The 21170-nt window shown below is 40.9% G+C and overlaps 1 protein-coding gene across 5 annotated transcripts in view; it reads right to left on the minus strand.

Moving 5' to 3' along the window:
- Nucleotides 1–7597: 7597 nt before the first annotated feature.
- LOC124270783 overlaps nucleotides 7598–21170 on the minus strand; it is an 88747-nt gene continuing 75174 nt past the window's right edge. For 3 of the 5 annotated variants that reach the window (XM_046705842.1, XM_046705850.1, XM_046705828.1), the window contains exons 15-20: nucleotides 18332–18565; nucleotides 17355–17542; nucleotides 13221–13337; nucleotides 10554–10725; nucleotides 9105–9325; nucleotides 7932–8735 (exon numbers count right to left, since the gene is read on the minus strand). In XM_046705842.1, the coding sequence (XP_046561798.1) occupies nucleotides 10593–10725; nucleotides 13221–13337; nucleotides 17355–17542; nucleotides 18332–18565 (672 nt within the window). In that variant the 3' untranslated portion in view covers nucleotides 7932–8735; nucleotides 9105–9325; nucleotides 10554–10592. Of the gene's footprint in view, nucleotides 7871–7931; nucleotides 8736–9104; nucleotides 9326–10553; nucleotides 10726–13220; nucleotides 13338–17354; nucleotides 17543–18331; nucleotides 18566–21170 lie in introns of those variants that run through there. The other 2 variants (XM_046705859.1, XM_046705834.1) reach the window with 2 other exon arrangements.

The raw sequence follows: 21170 nt of genomic DNA on the forward strand, positions 1-21170 counted from the left end.
TTTGCTTGCTTTGGCGGGGGTTCGGACCCCCACCCCACCCCCTCCTCTCTTTCAAAATTCCTGGATGCGCCCATGCATCGTATGTATTTTGTAAACGTACATATGTATAGGATAGTACATTTCTGACACTAGTGGTATAATAATCATTTTTGAAATATGTTAGCAACGACAACCCGATCCGTTTTAGTCTCCAGTATCGACAGACACAGGTTACTGGGGACGTTTTTCACCAAAATCATCCTCCATGGGGAATGACTATCGGCTTGTCATATACATTATCGACCTTATATAACCTGTGTGGCACTCGTTGACCTTTCCTGTGACAAATTTCTAGGTAAAAGTATCGATACCAAAGAAAAGGTTTTTGAGCGTCAGCTGGTACACTAAAGGTTGGTGAGAAGTATATTAGCCATGTTGTGACTTCATCGATCCAGTTTATTAATTCACTGATCCAAGTGACCAGGTGAGCTTAAAATATCGTTCCAATAAATATACACAGGTGTGTTTGAAGGATAACCAATAGCATGTACTTACATAAGACATTTGCTCTTGCTTCCATCACAATAAGGTTCTCGTCATGTGTTCGGCCTGTCACCGAGTCTGACCTGCGTATTCACACAGAATCTGAACACAACCCCTCCTGAAATGATAAGGATCACTTCACACATGTATTCATTCCATCCACTTCCTCTTATCCCGGTACTTTCCACATCAAACTACATACATGTGCACGTGCGCGACGTCAGTGAACCATTCTGAGAGTTATTATTAGATATTCTTTCCAAAATGAAATGCCATAGCAATGGGTTGGAATACCGTTCTGGTGACCAGTTTGCCCAATGTGATGATTATACGAACGATGTGCTTCAATTATTAATTCCAAGGTTAATATCCTGGACAAAGGTGATTACCTAAGGTTCACCTGTATAGCTAGACCATATAGCAAGACATGGATCGCGAGAACTGTGTCCTGAAGGTCATTATAGATTGATGATGTCGCTCTGGGAACTTTTGCAATGCGTGGTTTGTGATTGTTACCTAGGAAACCATTTCTTGGTAATTACGCGGCCACTAAAGCTGCCAGTGCCGTCGATGATCACAGACACGTCTCGTTACAGGTATATTTCAGCCAGTCTATACACAGGAGCATTAGTTTCGCTACACCAGGTTCAAAGTCTATTTCCGAAAATGATGACAAAACCTGAGCTGAACCAAATTGCTCACCTTGGGACTGTCAACACGTGAAAGTAGAAATCATCCATTTGATGGATGGTACTCCAGAGACTGGCTGCAGAGTGACTGGGGATTCCTCCGATGACAAAATGGTTTTCTTCACAAAATGTCACTGTTCAGTTCTTAGCTTGAACTGAGAACTCATACTCTATAAAGCGTTTTTGACTGAACGAATGATTTTAGACTTCTTCTGAATCACATAACAGCAATAATTTATTGTTTCTGTGATGGGCATTCTGTTTGTCAATTTATTCATCCTTTGCCCTGTTTCCAACAACACCACACATTTCTGATGGCGAATATCCGAAACAGTTGGTGGTCCTACATTAATACACATGCACATACATTATGCGAACATAGCTCTTCAGATAAAAGTATGTTCACAGATATACAGCTTCGATCAATCCTGCTCTAGCGATCGTTAGAGTAAGGATATGATACCTTTTGGGTCACTACTGTCACTCAGAAATATATGTTCTGTGATTGTGTACACGTCTGGATAAGTAACTTTAGGAGTCTTATTTTCGAGAGTCTTACAGCCCAAAGAGTTTTCGGATAGGTATGTCACATATTGGAAATACGTATTTGTTATTCCAAAGTAGTCATGTTTACGAGATGAAACACTTTAGAGTAACACTATCTATAACTTATAACGCTAATCCTAAATAATTAAAGTTTTAGACCGACATATTTTCATTCACTATTGTAACTTTATAGATCCCATCGCGTCCCCCAGGAAGATCCAGCTTAAACTGGTTGAGGCGACTAACGAGATGTGGGTGGTCCAGCTTGTGGGCAGGCTATTGAGTGATGACCTCATGTCCAACTAATTGGATCCTGATACCAGCTTTATCGGATTGGTCCATCTGATCTGCGACACTATTTTATGACAAAATGATTACAGATGCATTTACTCAAATTCCATGTTTTCTTGAATGATTTTAACCAGTTTATATATGGATGGAGTGAAGATTGGCCTCGTCAATTTACACAGCAAAATGTACTATGTATTATATTGAACAAACTTTATGGATAACAACTTCTTTTATTTCGTGAGTGCGACGTTTCGATACAGATTCTTGTACCGTTGTCTAGCAGGAATGTGAGATTCTTGTACCGTTGTCTAGCAGGAATGTCACGATGTGAATAAAGTCAAGCAGGAATGTCTAGCTGGCAGATTCTTGTACCGTTGTCTAGCATCAATAGAAGTTTGAGTTCAGTACCGTTGTCTAGCAGGAATGATTACTTCCCAACTGAAATGCCACTCAAAGAAGAAGTCTACGTTTTGGCGCAGAACAGACAACATTTATTTTATCAGTTTTATTTATACCCCAAATACTGACACCGGTGACTCATGTCTCTCTTGACAAAAATATTTGTGGAAGGACGTCCCATCTTAGAAGCACTATTGCCTATATCATCAGTATTACTAGGAATATTGACATACTTTACAGTCATGTGACTGCGAGGTGAATGAAGTCCACAATTAAACCTTTTACGTACGTTTCCTTTAGTTGGATGTAACGCTTCTTTGACTATTATGTCTTGCTCAGAAGCTGTTTAATCAAGGTCACATTCAACACTTCAGGACGACTTTTAAAATCCTTTTTGGCAGAGGTGGAGGACAGTTCCATTGAAAAACAATGTCCGATGCAGTGCAATATTTTGACCTCTGCCATATGTTCCTGTATTGTTTTGGTGAAGAATTGAAAAACCGTGCCACACTCACCACCTTTTCGTGAACACCTGGTATCCTCACTATTTGAAGGTGTGTACACAAACACATGTTCAGGATATGGTCAGAATTGTAAAATCTACTCTCCTTTCAGCAGATATTTCTTATGGATGTGGAAAGAGCTTTGTGGAATATATTTGTTTTTTACGGTATGTGAGGTTGATGAGAGTGGACAACCGGAAGTAAGGCAGGTCTAAAATTTGTACAAGTTAGTGAAACCCACAGGCACGGGTATGGTGCTGACAAACCTAAAACAAGAATTGTAGTTATTTTCCACCTTTGCTTCCCCACAGTGCGAAGAGATTGTGGACGAAGGGATTCCCAGACTCAAAATGGGATGGCTTCTTATGATTTGAATCAGGGTAGGGTTATGGGGTTTTTTGCAAAAAATATCTACACGAAGCAGAAGAAAACGGTATAAACCGCGGATGTTTACGGTGTAAAAGGAATGCAAGACTTAAGAAATTGGACTGATGAATGAATGAGTAACCTCCATCTTTTCTGATGAAAGTCATGTGGGTACTGGTACCGACAGCCCCTATTTACGGAGGAAAACTGATATCAGAAGGAGCTTTGGGTGTTCGGTTGGTCTGAAGATATGGCTATCTACATGTGTCTACTGACAAAAGATATGGGGCTGTGAGTGCTACGACGGGCCAAAGTTATGAGGTCTACGTACGCCGAAGGTCCAAAAATATGGGTCTGTATGAATTTCGACGGTCAAAAGATATGGGGAAGAATCTGCTTCGACTGTCCAAAAATGTGGGGCTGTATGTGATTTGACGGTCAAAAGACATGGGGCTCCATAGGTGTTTCGACTTCCCATAACTGCTGCACATCGATAATGGTTAATGCCCAGAAGTGCATTGACATCATTGGCCGTGAAGATCCTTATAGTAAGGAGTCTAGGTCAAAAGCCCCATGGTACAAAAAAAACCTCAGGACAAAAGTCCCTCGAAAAATGGCTAAAAAGCCCCTCGCTTCATGTATTAATGGGAATAAGATAGACAAGGATTCTGCATCTGAATAAAAAATATTTTAGATATTTTATTATAAGTGCAAGAAATATACAAATACACAAATATATATATATATATTACATTTTTAAACATATAATGCTGCGAAACGTTATTGTAAGAGAAAGAAACACACAAAGAGATCAATTTTAAACATATTTTATAGCCGCTCCTTTAACAATTTACAATGTGCATTTATGAATAATGAAGAAATACACAAAATGTGCCTCTAACATCAAGATTGGTTTTCAGTGCTCCTCAACGTGCCCTGTGTTTGGTGCATTCCCATCGCATGTGTGGCTTGTTTGTAGTCTTCTTTGTTTACATGTTGCCTTCATATCACAACTCCATGGTCAAGTTTTAGTCAGATGTTTTCCACATTTTCTCCATTTCCTTCACACTGACTTTATGATAAATACATGAATCGAGGGGATCTGACAGGGGTGCTCAAATTAGCGAGGGGCTTTTGGTCGTGGGCTTTTGAACCAAGGGGCTTTTGTCCTGAGGGGCTTTTGGCCAGTACCCGTCGTAAGTTGAGACTGACGGGATTTGATGGTCTGACTCGTCGACTTGGAGCATGCTTGTAATCGTATCCCAATTGCAGAGGTCGATGCTTATGTGAATCACTGGGATGTCTGGTCCAGACTCATTTATTTACAGACCGCCGCCAAGCAGCGGGAAAGAGTACGTTGTTAAGCAACACACCACCGAAGAAAAACTGTGACTTGTTGTTCCTCAGCATTTAGGCAATTACCAACACCAAAAATAGCATTCATGGATAAAAGAAATCCCGAAAATGACTTACTGTGTGGTCTGCACAGTTAAAAAATGATTATGCGTTTGAAGAGAAAGTTGAAACCACAAAACGCAGACATCAGCTTCAAATTAGTGAGCTTTTTTACATGTCTGGGAAAACATTGACCTTATTCGTACAGGACGTATGACGTAATTAGAATGGAATACAATTTGACGTAATATTGAGGTATCGTACAATAAATGCACATAACCCAGCAACCGTGAATTTACGGGAAAGTATGAACTGCCGGAATTTTGGTGAAAACGTAAACTCTCTGACATTGCCAAGTGCCTGTGGTGCATCTCTGTGGACAGAGCCAAGTGCCTATAGTGCACCTCTGTGGACAGAGCCAAGGGCCTATGGTGCATCTCTGTGGACAGAGCCAAGTGCCTATGGTGCATCTCTGTGGACAGAGCCAAGTGCCTGTGGTGCACCTCTGTGGACAGAGCCAAGACACTATGTGCATCTCTGTGGACAGAGCCAAGTGACTATGGTGCATCTCTGTGGACAGAGCCAAGTGCTGATGGTGCATCTCTGAGGATAGTGACAGATGCCTATGGTGCATCTCTGATGACAGAGCCAAGTTCCTATGGTGCATCTCTGTGAACAGAGCCAAGTGCCTGTGGTGCATCTCTGATGACAGAGCCAAGTTCCTATGGTGCATCTCTGTGAACAGAGCCAAGTGCCTATGGTGCATCTCTGTGGACAGAGCCAAGTGCCTGTGGTGCATCTCTGATGGCAGAGCCAAGTGCCTATGGTGCATCTCTGTGGACAGAGCCAAGTGCCTGTGGTGCATCTCTGTGGACAGAGCCAAGTGCCTGTGGTGCATCTCTGATGGAAGAGCCAAGTGCCTATGGTGCATCTCTGTGGACAGAGCCAAGTGCCTGTGGTGCATCTCTGTGGACAGAGCCAAGTGCCTGTGGTGCATCTCTGTGGACAGAGCCAAGTGCCTGTGGTGCATATCTGATGGAAGAGCCAAGTGCTGGTGATGCACCACTGAGGGCAGAGCCAAGTGCCCATGGCACATCTCTGAGTGCAGTCTTTCCTTTCAGGTTTGTATTTCTTAATTATAAAATGAATGGATGTTGACTGGAGTGTTGACCAGATAAGGTGTTGTTTCTAAGTGGTAATAGAACAATTTTAATTTTCATTCAAAAAATATTTCTCAAATCACATTAATAAACTTTATGTTTACGCAAATCAATCATTGCCCTCTTACATTATTTTCCAAACTTTTCCACCCACATTTCTACAAAGGTACAATTATTGACCGGCCTTTTGTTAAACATCAAGTTGAACAGAATGTACTATTTTTGCTATTTTGTTGTTAGAATATTGCTACATCAGCGCATTGTGGTAGTAAAGCTGGTGTCCCAGAGAACCTAGACTAACCACACTAGGCAAGGGGTGAGACCTCTGTCTCTGTCCTTGTATTGTAAACTCAGTCTAATCATGGCTGAGATTATTCAGTTACAATGACATACAGGGTGGCTGACATTGCAGATAGGATTAACTAGGCAAGCTAAGCGAAGTAGACGCTAGAAGATTTTTCTTTTTATGGAGGACAACACTTCAAAGTATAGACAATGTCATGGTTTTATTATTAATTTTCTTCAAGTACATGTTGGATTAAAACATACTGAAAACAGATGACATGTTCCTGTTCAACCCCTGATCATAAAGCCAAAAGGCATCACGGATCTTGTTTTTCACAATTGTTCACATTTTTCGAGCACTAAGGTCACAATACAATAGTAACACAGATATGCACAAATGGTGACACAACATCCTAAACAATACAAGTGTAAAAGATAATGCTATATACTCTGCTGCCATAAGACAATAGTAACACAGATATGCGCAAATGGTGACACAACGTCCTAAACAATACAAGTGTAAAAGATTCTGCTAGATGCCCTGCTGCCATAAGACAATGGTAACACAGATATGCTCAAAAGGCAACAGAACAAAATAAACAATACACATAAGGTCACAATACTATTACAGGGCAAGACGCTGATAGAGGAAATGGTGCTACTGGATGACCAAGTTACCAAACAGATAAGTTTAAAGACTTTAAAATTATCTGTTTGGTTACTAACTTCAAAGGATTCAAGCGTTTCACTACCATTCGCATAGGAAAGGGAGATAAGCAAAAGATCATGAGTCAGGATAAGGAAAAATAACAATTCTGTTGTATACCAAGATGACATTTACACATCAAGTAAGCTTTAATTATGTATAATCAGGAGTGAGTGAGTGAGTTTAGTTTTACGCCACACTCTGCAATATTGCAGCTATGTGGCAGCGGTCTGTAAATAATCGAGTCTGGACCAGACAATCCAGTGATCAACAGCATGAGCATCGATCTGCGCAATTGGGAACCGATGACATTTGTGCATAATCAGGAAGATATAGACCTTTTTCCAACAATTCAGATTGCTAATTGACAAAAACTCAAAAAGGCCACATTAATAAGATTTTGGAATAAATAGTTTATGATTTGAGTGTATTGTATTGAATAAACACTTCTCCTTGCCAGATACTGATAATTACAGCTAGAATCTGTTAATACTATTGTGACCTTGGAATCATTTCTTAGAATGCTTCTGATTACATGGCAAAGATAAGGTGTCAAAAACACAAAGCCACAACCAAGAAATGACTGACTGAACTGAGTTTAAGCGGCTTTTAGAATATTCCAGCAATATCACGGTAGGGGACACCAGAAATGGGCTTAACACATTTGTGCCCATGTGGGAAATCGAAATGACGAGCCAGCGCTTTAACCACTAGGCTACCCCACCGCCTCAAGAAATGAAATAGTATAATAATGTGTACACCTCAATGGATCAGAGTTCACTACAACCAAGGCACAAGAAGGTCATATGGCCACCTCATCCCACCAGGTACCCATGCTCTGCTGGGTGAACAGAGGCTACTTTAAATAAATTCAACTGATTTGTGACCTGTGTCGTAATACAAGTGAAATGAATTTGTTACACACTGAAAGACCTCCTGTCACAGATATACACCTATTATCCCCAGATGGCTTGTCTGTGACAGTTCCTGTTATTCACAGGCATACACCTATAATCCCCTGGTGATCAATCTGTGACTGTTCCTGTTATTCACAGACATACACCTACATTCCCCTGATGGCCAGTCTGTGACAGTTCCTGTTATTCACAGGCATACACCTATAATCCCCTGGTGGCCAGTCTTTGACAGTTCCTGGTATTCAGAGACATACACCTATAATCCCCTGATGGCTAGTCTGTGACAGTTCCTGTTATTCACAGACATACACCTATATTCCCCTGATGGCCAGTCTGTGACAGTTCCTGTTATTCACAGACATACACCTATAATCCCCTGATGGCCAATCTGTGACAGTTCCTGTTATTCACAGGCATACACCTATAAACCCCCGATGGACAGTCTGTGACAGTTCCCGTTATTCACAGACATACACCTATACTCCCCTGATGGCTAGTCTGTGACAGTTCCTTGTATTCACAGGCATACACCTATATTTCCCTGATGGAAAGTCTGTGACAGCTCCTGTTAGTCCCAGGTACACCTACAATCCCCTAATAGCCAGCCTGTGACAGTTCCCGTTATTCACAGACATACACATATATTCCCCTGGTGGCCTGTCTCTGACAGTTCCTGGTATTCACAGATGCCCTGTCTGTGACAATTCCTGATTTTCACAGACGTACACCTATAATCCCCTCATGGCCATCCCTCATAAACACATGCCAGCCCTTCCTGCCGCAATCCGTTTCTGTCACCTCCTCCAACCCCTTCAGGTACTCCACACAGAAACATCTTGGTCCAGGTCCAAGGAAGGGCAGCACCCCCAGGATCTTCCCATGACAATCATAGTGGAAGACATGCTCTCTGTAGAAACTCTGGTCTTCCTGCATAGTGACTGACACGAGAAAATCACCTGGAAACAAAAAACATTCAAACATTGCTGCATATAAAGTTGACAAGTCTATGTTTGTATATTTGAACAATGCTGTAGTGTGCGATTGAGAATTTGACAAATATGACCTTGACCTCTGCTGTTGTATTGTGTTTACACAGGGTTTTGAAAGTCACTGCAGTGAGTGACAATATGATTTGAACTATATATATTTTAAGACTGATATTATATGTATTGAGTAATACTCAAATATACATATTCAGCAAAACATTCTGATAATACAATGTTTTTAGATACTAAAGTCTGAAGCACACTAGGTTAACTATCTTCATTTGTTGAACACGTCTATTCAAATATTGCTGGTTCCTGTCCTGAAAGAACAATATTTACCATGTCCACTTATGGAATAACATTCCACAGCAATTCCAGGAACCAAAATGTCCATGACAATCTCTACAGCATTGTCTGTGACATCCACAAACATCAGAGTTGTACCGATGCTTAATGTGAGTCTCATCTTCTCCTCCAGTGTTTTCTGCTCCAGGACCCTGGCTGAAGATCCTGGCAGGAAGCTGATGCAGCGGCCATCCTCACTCACCTTCAGACTGCAGCTGTAGATGGAACAAAACAAACACAGACAGCATCACGAGAATGAAAAATACATGTTTAAGTAACCATGGTTACAGATAAAAAAGTAAATAACAGAAATTTTGACAAAAAGTAGTGCAAAATTTCTCATATGTTATTTGTTAAAATAATTCATGTCCCATTTTCCCTTGTTAACCCTGGTGCCATTGTACAAAACGACCTTAGTGCTAAGAACGTCATAAGTCTAGGTTAAGGTATAGCAGTTACTATTACCTTAGGATTAAGATCGCTTAAAAGCGACCGATAAAAGTATAATAAATAATAATATACTGTAGGTTAGGCATCTCGTAGTACCTACCATTTGTAGTCATATGTGTAAAGTATAAGTTGGTCTGGGAGATCAGCGTTTCATTGGATAATTCACGCTTTTCCCTTTGTTAACCCTGCTCCACCATTTAGTGCTAAGGGCAGAGATGCTATTAAGGGCGCTTTTATACTGCACATTGGGTATAAAAGTATAATAAATTCAGGATTTCCCCAGTCACGTGGGTGGCTGAAGTCGGCTATATACCCTAGGTAGGAATCGTCAGTCGTCCGACCATTTTGAGGGGCCAGGGCGGCACAGATCGGGTTAGTTATCTACTATATAATTCTAGGTATGGAATCTTGCACCAAGACTAACTTATTAGTTTCCACTTATTGTTTATTGTTTTGGGGATATCATATTGATTTAGTGGTAGTTTGGGGAGGGGGAGAAATAGAGTAGGAATAAGTAGGTTTTATCTTGTTATTTTTGGGAGTAGGTAAAAGGGGTGGATGTAATCAGACGTTAACTGTTTTTAAGTAGGATTTAGGTAGGCAGGGAAGGGGGAGAAATATGTAGGATTATTCGTTTCTGAACATTTGACTGGTTTGTTTGGAACTAACTTTCATTAACATTTTTTTTCAATAAACAAGAATGGAAAAGTAATACTCTTTTTGTTGTGACTTTAATGGAGTTAAATTGGGAAAACCTGCCAGGAACCATTCATACAGAACCTGCAGACAAGATGTACTGACCATGCAAAGAGACCAATTATAAAACACGCAAAGCATTTTACTTTAGTAGCCAACCGACGCTTGTCACACATCTGCAATGTTCTGCTGTCACTGGGTGTCTAATTTACATCACTCACGCACTCGGCACCTATTACAATACAAAGGCTCTCATAGATTAACAAGTTACCATGGTTACTCAAGAGCAGTCCCTACCTGTCTTGTTGCTGGGTAACACTCAGGGTTTGAAGAGTCTCAGGATGCAGGAAGTAGATTGCACTGTCTGTTACAGCCATGACTTTGTTTCCTCCAAAAAAGAAGAGTTTTTATTTCAGGTAACTCTTCACTCAAAACCTCATCATCTGCAGAGATAGGATCACATCGGACTCTGGAACAAGGATTAAAATAATTGAAAGAAAGGACACACATTGTCTGTCATCTGGTTGTAAGAGGAGTTAGGGCCTCTTCGCAATTTATGTCTAGAGGGATGATGATGATTTTAAAGGGGGGGATCACCCATTTTGTTAGTGGGGTAGTGGAGGTAATCAATTTTGTACACATGTACTAGCGGATGTGTCTTTGATTTTGTACATGCCATGCACGGGAAAGGGACAGCCAGGTGTGCGAGAAAGGATGGAGACGGCACAGCACAGGTTAATGAATCAATAACTTGGTGGGCATTTGTGCATGTGCTTCTCTAACACCTGGCTGTCCCTTTCTCTGCACTCCTCCCTCGTAACAAATAGTGAACTGTGTCAAAATTTTAATGATAGTTTGTTAAACAACTTTTTTAATTTTAGGACATAAATTCTGCAAACAAACCACAGAGTTGGTCTGATGTTTTGATTATGATCAGCGTTTCATTGAGTATTATATGTTTATTAGTTTTCGAGTTAGACTGCAATTCATCGGTCCGCTTTTGAGCCAAACGGACTATAGTTTTGAACATAAATTTGGGGGGTAGGGGGATTTGGAGAGAGAGAGAGAGGAGAGGGGTCCATTCACATTGTGCATCATCACCCCCAGCCATATATAATTAACAGTCCCTGACAACATAAAACCTTCAGAAGAAGATTTGTGAATACATAACACTGCCAATTTACATTCAAAAGAGTTAGTATTGATAAAATACAAGTTCATGTGCTACCTCATGCACCAAAGAGCAACAGTGATATATCAGTGATGCAAGATGGGTTTTTGTGCCAACTCCTCAATGAGATGGGTCTTGGGCTTGAAAATGTTCCCCTGCAGTTTCTTGTTTTTTTCTTATCAATTGTCAAAAGACAAGAGAGGAGCAGGTCAAGAAATTTCTCAGCGGTTCGGGATCACCCTTAACCCGTTCCAGAGATTTTACAGGGATTCTTGATCAGCCTGTCTGTGACCTGTTTCAGAGATTTTACAGGGATTCTTGATCAGCCTGTCTGTGACCTGTTTCAGAGATTTTACTGGGGTTTTGGATCAGCCTGTCCGTGACCTGTTTCAGAGATTTTACTGGGGTTTTGGATCAGCCAGTCCACGACCTGTTTCAGAGATTTTACAGGGGTTTTGGATCACCCTGTCTGTAACCTGTTTCAGAGATTTTACAGGGGTTCTGGATCAGCCTGTCTGTAACCTGTTTCAGAGATTTTACAGGGGTTCTGGATCAGCCTGTCTGTGACCTGTTTCAGAGATTGTACAGGGGTTCTGTATCAGCCTGTCTGTGACCTGCTCCAGAGATTTTAGAGGGATTCTGTATCAGCCTGTCCGTGACCTGTTTCAGAGATTTTACAGGGGTTCTGGATCAGCCTGTCCATCACCTGTTGCAGAGATTTTACAGGGGTTTTGGATCAGCCCGTCCATGACCTGTTTCAGAGATTTTACAGGGATTCTGGATCAGCCTGTCTGTGACCTGTTCCAGAGATTGTACTGGGGTTTTGGATCAGCCTGTCTGTGACCTGTTTCAGAGATTTTACAGGGGTTTTGGATCAGCCTGTCCGTGACCTGTTCCAGAGATTTTACAGGGGTTCTGGATCAGCCTGTCTGTGACCTGTTTCAGAGATTTTACAGGGGTTTTGGATCAGCCTGTCCGTGACCTGTTCCAGAGATTTTACAGGGGTTCTGGATCAGCCTGTCCGTGACCTGTTTCAGAGATTTTACAGGGGTTCTGGATCAGCCTGTCTGTGACCTGTTTCAGAGATTTTAGAGGGATTCTGTATCAGCCTGTCCGTGACCTGTTTCAGAGATTTTACAGGGGTTCTGGATCAGCCTGTCCATCACCTGTTGCAGAGATTTTACAGGGGTTCTGGATCAGCCTGTCTGTGACCTGTTTCAGAGATTTTACAGGGGTTTTGGATCAGCCTGTCCGTGACCTGTTCCAGAGATTTTACAGGGGTTCTGGATCAGCCTGTCCGTGACCTGTTTCAGAGATTTTACAGGGGTTCTGGATCAGCCTGTCTGTGACCTGTTTCAGAGATTTTACAGGGGTTTTGGATCAGCCTGTCCGTGACCTGTTGCAGAGATTGTACAGGGGTTTTGGATCAGCCTGTCCATGACCTGTTTCAGAGATTTTACAGGGGTTCTGGATCAGCCTGTCCGTGACCTGTTTCAGAGATTTTACAGGGGTTCTGGATCAGCTTGTCTGGAATTAGGTCCAGTGATTTTACAAGGGTTCTGGATCAGCCCATACAGGCCCGGATTCAAAGATTTTGCAGGGGTTCTGGCTCATAATGTACAGGACTAGGTCCAGAGATTTGACAGGAGTTCTGGATGAGCCCAAACGGACCCTTTGCTAGAGTAGAGTAGTGTGAGATTCAGCAGTCCCATAAGGAGATCTAGGAATGGACACAACATTGTTTTGTTCTCCACAGCAGGGACCACAAATACACAAAGCAACGTGTACTGTACCTGAGTCTGTCACCTCTGAGGCCATAGAGCTTCTTCCCAAGAACATATGGCTCCACCATTTGAGTATCTGAGAATGTCTTTAGTAACTCTCCTTTCTTGCCAAATACAAACTGCCATCTGAAAAGCACACCACATGACCATGTAATAAAGAGTCTTCAGAATACTGGCTTTGCAGGTGTTTCTGAATGATAAAAGTATCTCATTCCATTAAGATGACTAACTTGTGGCTTGGCCAGTCACAATGGTTTCCATAGATGGACATTACATACATAGGCAACTAATACTGGAGATCTGACTTTCCTTTCTTGCACTTGAAAAATACAATAAATTTTTCAGGTAACTATACTACTGTATTAACCTTTGATAACCATTGATATACCTGCTGCCACTACTTGACATATGTGATATTTATTGCAATGTGACTGTTTTTCTCTTTGTACCTCTACAGTATTATGAATGTATCAGGTATTGACATAATGGTACTAACCTTCATAGACATTGATATATCATTATCTGACATCTGTAATATTTATTGCAATGTGACTGTTTTTCTCTTTGTATCTCTACAGTATTATGAATGTATCAGGTATTGACATAATGGTACTAACCCTCATAGGCATTGATATATCATTATCTGACATCTGTAATATGTATTGCCATGTGACTGTTTTTCACTTTGTATCTCTACAGTATTATGAATGTATCAGGTACTGACATAATGGTACTAACCCTCATAGACATTGATATATCATTATCTGACATCTGTAATATGTATTGCCATGTGACTGTTTTTCTCTTTGTATCTCTACAGTATTATTAATGTATCAGGTATTGATATAATGGTACTAACCCTCATAGACATTGATATATCATTATCTGACATCTGTAATATGTATTGCCATGTGACTGTTTTTCTCTTTGTATCTCTACATTATTATGAATGTATCAGGTATTGACATAATGGTACTAACCCTCATAGACATTGATATATCATTATCTGACATCTGTAATATTTATTGCTTTGTGAATGTTTTCTCTTTTCTGTATTGGAAAAGTACTATAAAAGGACTGCGTAAATGCACTATTGTATTAATACAGCATTCTACCCATGAGACTTTAATTCGTCAACATATGTCAACTTGTTCTTTATCGAAGCAAACTGCAACTCTGTACATGAATATGAATATCGCCATTTTGTAACCCTGCCGGTGTACTGAAAAAAAAAGAAGAAAAATAAAAGTTCACCAATTAAAAAACAAAAAAAAACAAAAAAAAACAATACTGGAGATCAATTCTCAGTCAGGAGCCGGCTGACATGGTGTGTCATCATATCCCAATAACTGACTTTCCATCAGGTATGCTTGCTGTTTAGGCTGCACTCAATTGTATGAAGCTGTATGATGAGGGGTGCTAGCATTGACCAGCAAAGCAGAACAACATACCCTGATACTGCTACATGCTACAATGACATGCAGTCAACCAAGCCAATTCCCCAAGATTACACAGGTTGCTTGGAACCTATACTATCAAAATACACCTGTGACCATTATATGTTGTTGGCAACCTACCCTGACCCAGAATCACCATCTTTAACCAGTATAGGTTGCTGGGAAACTACCCTAACCCAGAATCACCATCTTTGAACAGTACAGGTTTTTGGCAACCTACCCTAACCCAGAATCACCATCTTTGACCAGTACAGGTTGTTGGAAACCTACCCTAACCCAGAATCACCATCTTTGAACAGTATAGGTTGTTGGAAACCTACCCTAACCCAGAATTACCATCTTTGAACAGTACAGGTTGTTGGCAACCTACCCAAACCCAGAATCACCATCTTTGACCAGTACAGGTTGTTGGCAACCTACCCTAACCCAGAATCACCATCTTTGGCCAGTATAGGTTTTTCGGAACCTACCCTAACCCAGAATCACCATCTTTAACCAGTATAGGTTGTTGGCAACCTACCCTAACCCAGAATCACCATCTTTAACCAGTATAGGTTGTTGGAAACCTACCCTAACCCAGAATCACCATCTTTAACCAGTATAGGTTGTTGGAAACCTACCCTAACCCAGAATCACCATCTTTAACCAGTACAGGTTGTTGGCAACCTACCCTAACCCAGAATCACCATCTTTGACCAGTACAGGTTGTTGGCAACCTACCCTAACCCAGAATCACCATCTTTGACCAGTACAGGTTGTTGGAAACCTACCCTAACCCAGAATCCCCATCTTTGACCAGTATAGGTTCCTGGGAACCTACCCTAACCCAGTATCACCATCTTTGACCAGTATAGGTTGTTGGCAACCTACCCAAACCCAGAATCACCATCTTTAACCAGTATAGGTTGTTGGCAACCTACCCTAACCCAGAATCACCATCTTTAACCAGTATAGGTTGTTGGAAACCTACCCTAACCCAGAATCACCATCTTTGACCAGTATAGGTTGTTGGCAACCTACCCTAACCCAGAATCACCATCTTTAACCAGTATAGGTTGTTGGAAACCTACCCTAACCCAGAATCACCATCTTTAACCAGTATAGGTTGTTGGCAACCTACTCTAACCCAGAATCACCATCTTTAACCAGTATAGGTTGTTGGCAACCTACCCTAACCCAGAATCACCATCTTTGACCAGTATAGGTTGTTGGCAACCTACCCTAACCCAGAATCACCATCTTTAACCAGTATAGGTTGTTGGCAACCTACCCTAACCCAGAATCACCATCTTTAACCAGTATAGGTTGTTGGAAACCTACCCTAACCCAGAATCACCATCTTTAACCAGTATAGGTTGTTGGAAACCTACCCTAACCCAGAATCACCATCTTTAACCAGTATAGGTTGTTGGCAACCTACCCTAACCCAGAATCACCATCTTTAACCAGTATAGGTTGTTGGAAACCTACCCTAACCCAGAATCACCATCTTTGACCAGTATAGGTTGTTGGCAAACCTACTCCTAACCCAGAATCACCATCTTTAACCAGTACAGGTTGTTGGCAACCTACTCCTAACCCAGAATCACCATCTTTAACCAGTATAGGTTGTTGGAAACCTACCCTAACCATGAATCACCATCTTTAACCAGTATAGGTTGTTGGAAACCTACCCTAACCCAGAATCACCATCTTTAACCAGTATAGGTTGTTGGCAACCTACCCTAACCCAGAATCACCATCTTTAACCAGTATAGGTTGTTGGAAACCTACCCTAACCCAGAATCACCATCTTTAACCAGTACAGGTTGTTGGCAACCTACCCTAACCCAGAATCACCATCTTTAACCAGTATAGGTTGTTGGCAACCTACCCTAACCCAAAATCACCATCTTTAACCAGTATAGGTTGTTGGCAACCTACTCTAACCGAGAATCCCCGTCTTTAACCAGTATAGGTTGTTGGCAACCTACCCTAACCCAGAATCACCATCTTTAACCAGTACAGGTTGTTGGAAACCTACCCTAACCCAGAATCACCATCTTTAACCAGTATAGGTTGTTGGAAACCTACCCTAACCCAGAATCACCATCTTTGACCAGTATAGGTTGTTGGAAACCTACCCTAACCCAGAATCACCATCTTTAACCAGTATAGGTTGTTGGAAACCTACCCTAACCCAGAATCACCATCTTTAACCAGTATAGGTTGTTGGAAACCTACCCTAACCCAGAATCACCATCTTTAACCAGTATAGGTTGTTGGAAACCTACCCTAACCCAGAATCACCATCTTTAACCAGTACAGGTTGTTGGCAACCTACCCTAACCCAGAATCACCATCTTTAACCAGTATAGGTTGTTGGAAACCTACCCTAACCCAGAATCACCATCTTTGACCAGTACAGGTTGTTGGCAACCTACCCAAACCCAGAATCACCATCTTTAACCAGTATAGGTTGTTGGCAACCTACCCTAACCCAGAATCACCATCTTTGACCAGTATAGGTTGTTGGAAACCTACCCTAACCCAGAATCACTGGCAACCTACCCTAACCCAGAATCACCATCTTTGACCAGTATAGGTTGTTGGCAACCTACCCTAACCCAGAATCCAAGTCTTGACCCCAGTATGTTGCTTGGGACCCATCTTAAACACAGAGGTCATACAGAAGTTGAACACATACTTTTCCCGGTCCTTGGTCATCCCATAGCGCCACATGATGTCTTCTTGAGGACAATTCTGGGTCCTGCCGGTCCTCACCTGGTGCACACTGGACAGACTGGGGTCCTCTGTGTCAATATATGCCTCATACGCGTAGTCCATTCTCGCTACTGGTTCCAGGAAGCTGGCCTTGTTGGTACAGTCTACAAACTGTCACACACATACCATTAGCCAGTGCATAATATCTCCATTCCATCATGATATATACCTTGGATTGATTTGCATAAAGAGCTTCCTTTCAGAACTGATGTGACCAATTTCGTCTTTCTTTTGCCAATTTTCAACAAAATTTCTATCACTCATGAACCTCAAATCAATAACAAATCAGTATGACTCTTCTTAGCATGAGTTTGGCAAAAATCTAATTTAAATTTCATGGTTTCATACAATCGAGCCCAAAATATATTCAACTGAATCAGTAAATGTTAGTATTAGCTGGTTAGGTTTGTCAGTGTATCTGATCTGGGAGCCATTATTCTGCATGTTCACTGCTGTATCTGACATGTCACAATAAAATTTGGTCAAGTACTGGTGATGTCACCACTTGTTTCTATTTTATGAAGTCATTTTTTCAAACTGGACTCAAACAAAGCTTTCATCTCAAGCAGGTATAAGATATTTGTAATTATTAAACTGGAAATAGTCAAGGATGCAAAAAATATTTAACATTTGGAAATTTTTATTTTCAGAATTCAGGAATACTGGGTAAATTGTCAAAAAAAATCATTTTAAGGTTCATTCTGATTCAGATTCATATCTAGGGTCTGCATGGTTGTACATGGTTGCACAGACAGGTTACTATATTCATTACTGCTTACTTCTTTTATTTCGTTTCGATACAGATTCTTGAACCATTGTCAAGCAGGAATGCCACTCAAAGAATGGTCAGTATATAGTTTGGCTATGTACTAATGTCTCGGAGCTTGTAGATATACATACCACTTGAACCCTCCTCATTGTTTGACCATCATACACTGATAGGTAGAGAGTGTCCTTGTAGGCGAAACACTCCTCCACCCAGACGCTAAAATCTGGGGGCGTGTAGCTGTAGTTGTTCTTTTTCTTTTTAGTCTCCACTTGTTTCTTTGTTCTGGCAACTTTTGATTTTTTGCTTGATATTTCACTAAATTTGACCACGTCCTCCCATTTTTGGTCCTTTACTGTCTCCACTACCTAAATAAGGTGAAGAATGCAACATTTTATGTCAAGTACACAAGCTACATATCATATAAGTTGTATGCTTCTCTTGAGGGTAATACGATCTGATGTACGCCTCCTTGTAGCAGTGTCACCCACTGGTACATACAAAAAGAGGTGACATGGAAACTTGTTAAAGCATCATCGACCAATGAAATTGAAGTATTTTGGATGAAGGTAAGATAAAGTTATTTATTTATGTAAAATACTTTAATTTCATATAGTCGGTAGCGATCATCCAAATAAAATAAAATGATATTTTGCACATTCAACAAGACGGTAAGATAAATACGTTGTATGCTTCTCCCTCGGGTAATACGGTCTGATGTACGCCTCTTTGCTACAAAGAGGCGTACATGAGACCGTATTACCCTGGAGCAAAGCATACAACTTATAGTTTACTTCAGACATTCTATTTTTGTTCTTCAAGCGTTTCTTGGTCATATTAATTACTATTCTAAGATGCAAGAGGCAAAAACCTTTACCAAAGAAACGCATCTAAATGTTTCTGTATTAACTGATTTCATAATGGTAAACACAGAAATGGTTGCTGATCAGTGGGTGAAGATTACATGTTTTAAACTTGAAGAGACAGAATAACTAGGGTCAGTACACAAAGTTTCAGCTTCACAGCAGTGTTCACAAATAACGTCTGACCCTCTGACAAATCCAGCAGATTCGCCGACAGTCCGATGGAAGTCTACAACCCGCTGGCCCCAGTGTCCGACTGTATATTTAACAATGACTTTGACTGAAGTTGTCATATGTGACACGTCACACTTGTTTGCTGATTACAAATTTTACATTTGTTAATAATTTCAACGCCAATTATAAGAAATGTTAAATCTGAAATTTGTGTTTAATTTTTATTGTATGGGTCCTGTGAATTTTCAGTGGGTCAGACAGACATCTGAAACTTACAGGACCCAGTGTCCTGTTACGTTGAAACACCATTCGTGAACACTGCACAGGTCTGATTAAAGTTTACCTGCAGTTAAACTACATCAACAAATCAACAAAAAAGGAACAATTAGAAGAACAGGAAACATGAATGACACTTCTTGGCCACAAATGCACCTTACTGGTTGGAACATCCATGATAAGCTTTAGTATCAGTGGTTCAATGGTTCTGACGAGAAGCTGTCTACTGATGTTCAAACTGACGACAGATACTGCTCTGGCTGACCATGACATACGCACTAGGGCTGCAACGATTTGGTTTGATTAATCGAAAATTGAATCTGACACCTTAGTTTTGATTTTCAATAGCCATTATCACTATTTTGATTCGGTATTTGAATACCTATTTAAATTATTTCCACACAGCCAGAAAGTACTTTTGACTCCAACTCAAGCAGTTTCGAGAGCTGAAATAAGGCTAAATGTGATTGGTTGAAGCTGGGCTAAAAACAAACGACTCTGAGAGTTAAATGAAGTCTGATGGTTTTACTTGTATGAAGAATCGAATCAAAAATGATCAAATCGAGGATCAAATATCGAAAATCGAATCTACTGGAGGTCTGGGTGAATCATTGCAGCCCTAATACACACAATTGAATTTCAGTCAGACTGTCAGAGGCGACAAGTTCACAAGTTCAATGTCAGATAAAAATCTTAATTCATTAAGTAAAGAGAGTCTTATTTGGAGTACATATATGCAATTCTGCTGCTGAAAACATCTTGTAATTAGGGTAAAGTTCCTACCTATATGTGCTAATGAGCATTCAATATTCCATACCCACCCCCTCAACCCCCTTTTGTGAAGGAGAACGAAAGGGAGGTACTTAACACCCAAACTCAACCCAACCCTGAAGGGTGGTGAGGAAAACGTTATCGTGATCATGAACCATAGAAATGACAGAAGTCAAGAACAGAATCAAGACCAACAACCAAACCTTTTGGTAAGGGTGGCAGGACTCTGACCAAAAAGAACACAATCTTGAGAATATGTGTGTCGATTTGCTACTTATGAATGAAGGAGCTCGGTGGAGAAGATACAGCAGCGGGGCAGATTTCTTCAGTGGTCTGAGCTGTAGCAAATACCTTGGAAGTGGCAACTGCACTGATCGAATGAGCCTTCAAGCCCTCAGGGGAGACTTACCCATAACACCGTATGCCATACACAGAGTAGATACCAGCCAGCGACAAATAGTGATTGATCTTTTGGTAAGTATTAAGGAGGTAAAAACTGACCCAGTCTTTGTGAAACACCATTAGTGACACTGCCTTCTGCCAGAGGCAACATCAATAAGTGGAGAGAGTTCATCAGAGACACAAAAGACCTTAGCAGACAGCCAATCAAGAACAACCAGCAATTGCCAAGATAGGCTGGTTCACCTCAGAGCAAGCCAAAATCAGCTAAGAATCTCTGAACTAGATGGTGCTGCTCATGCTGGATAGAGCCATCTAGTAGATCCAGACGTCAACACCATTACCAAGGAAGAACCAGTACAGGGAGCATGAATACTGAAGCACTGAAAACCCAACCAAAGCCCAGGACTTTCTACCAATGAATCTTTACCAAACTGTGAACTTATCAATACTCAATTGCGATTCCTTGTCTAAACATTCCAGAATATTG

The sequence above is a fragment of the Haliotis rubra genome, unplaced genomic scaffold, assembly GCF_003918875.1.
Source record: "Haliotis rubra isolate DU_JTF1 unplaced genomic scaffold, ASM391887v1 Scf1020, whole genome shotgun sequence".
Lineage (NCBI taxonomy): Eukaryota > Metazoa > Mollusca > Gastropoda > Lepetellida > Haliotidae > Haliotis > Haliotis rubra.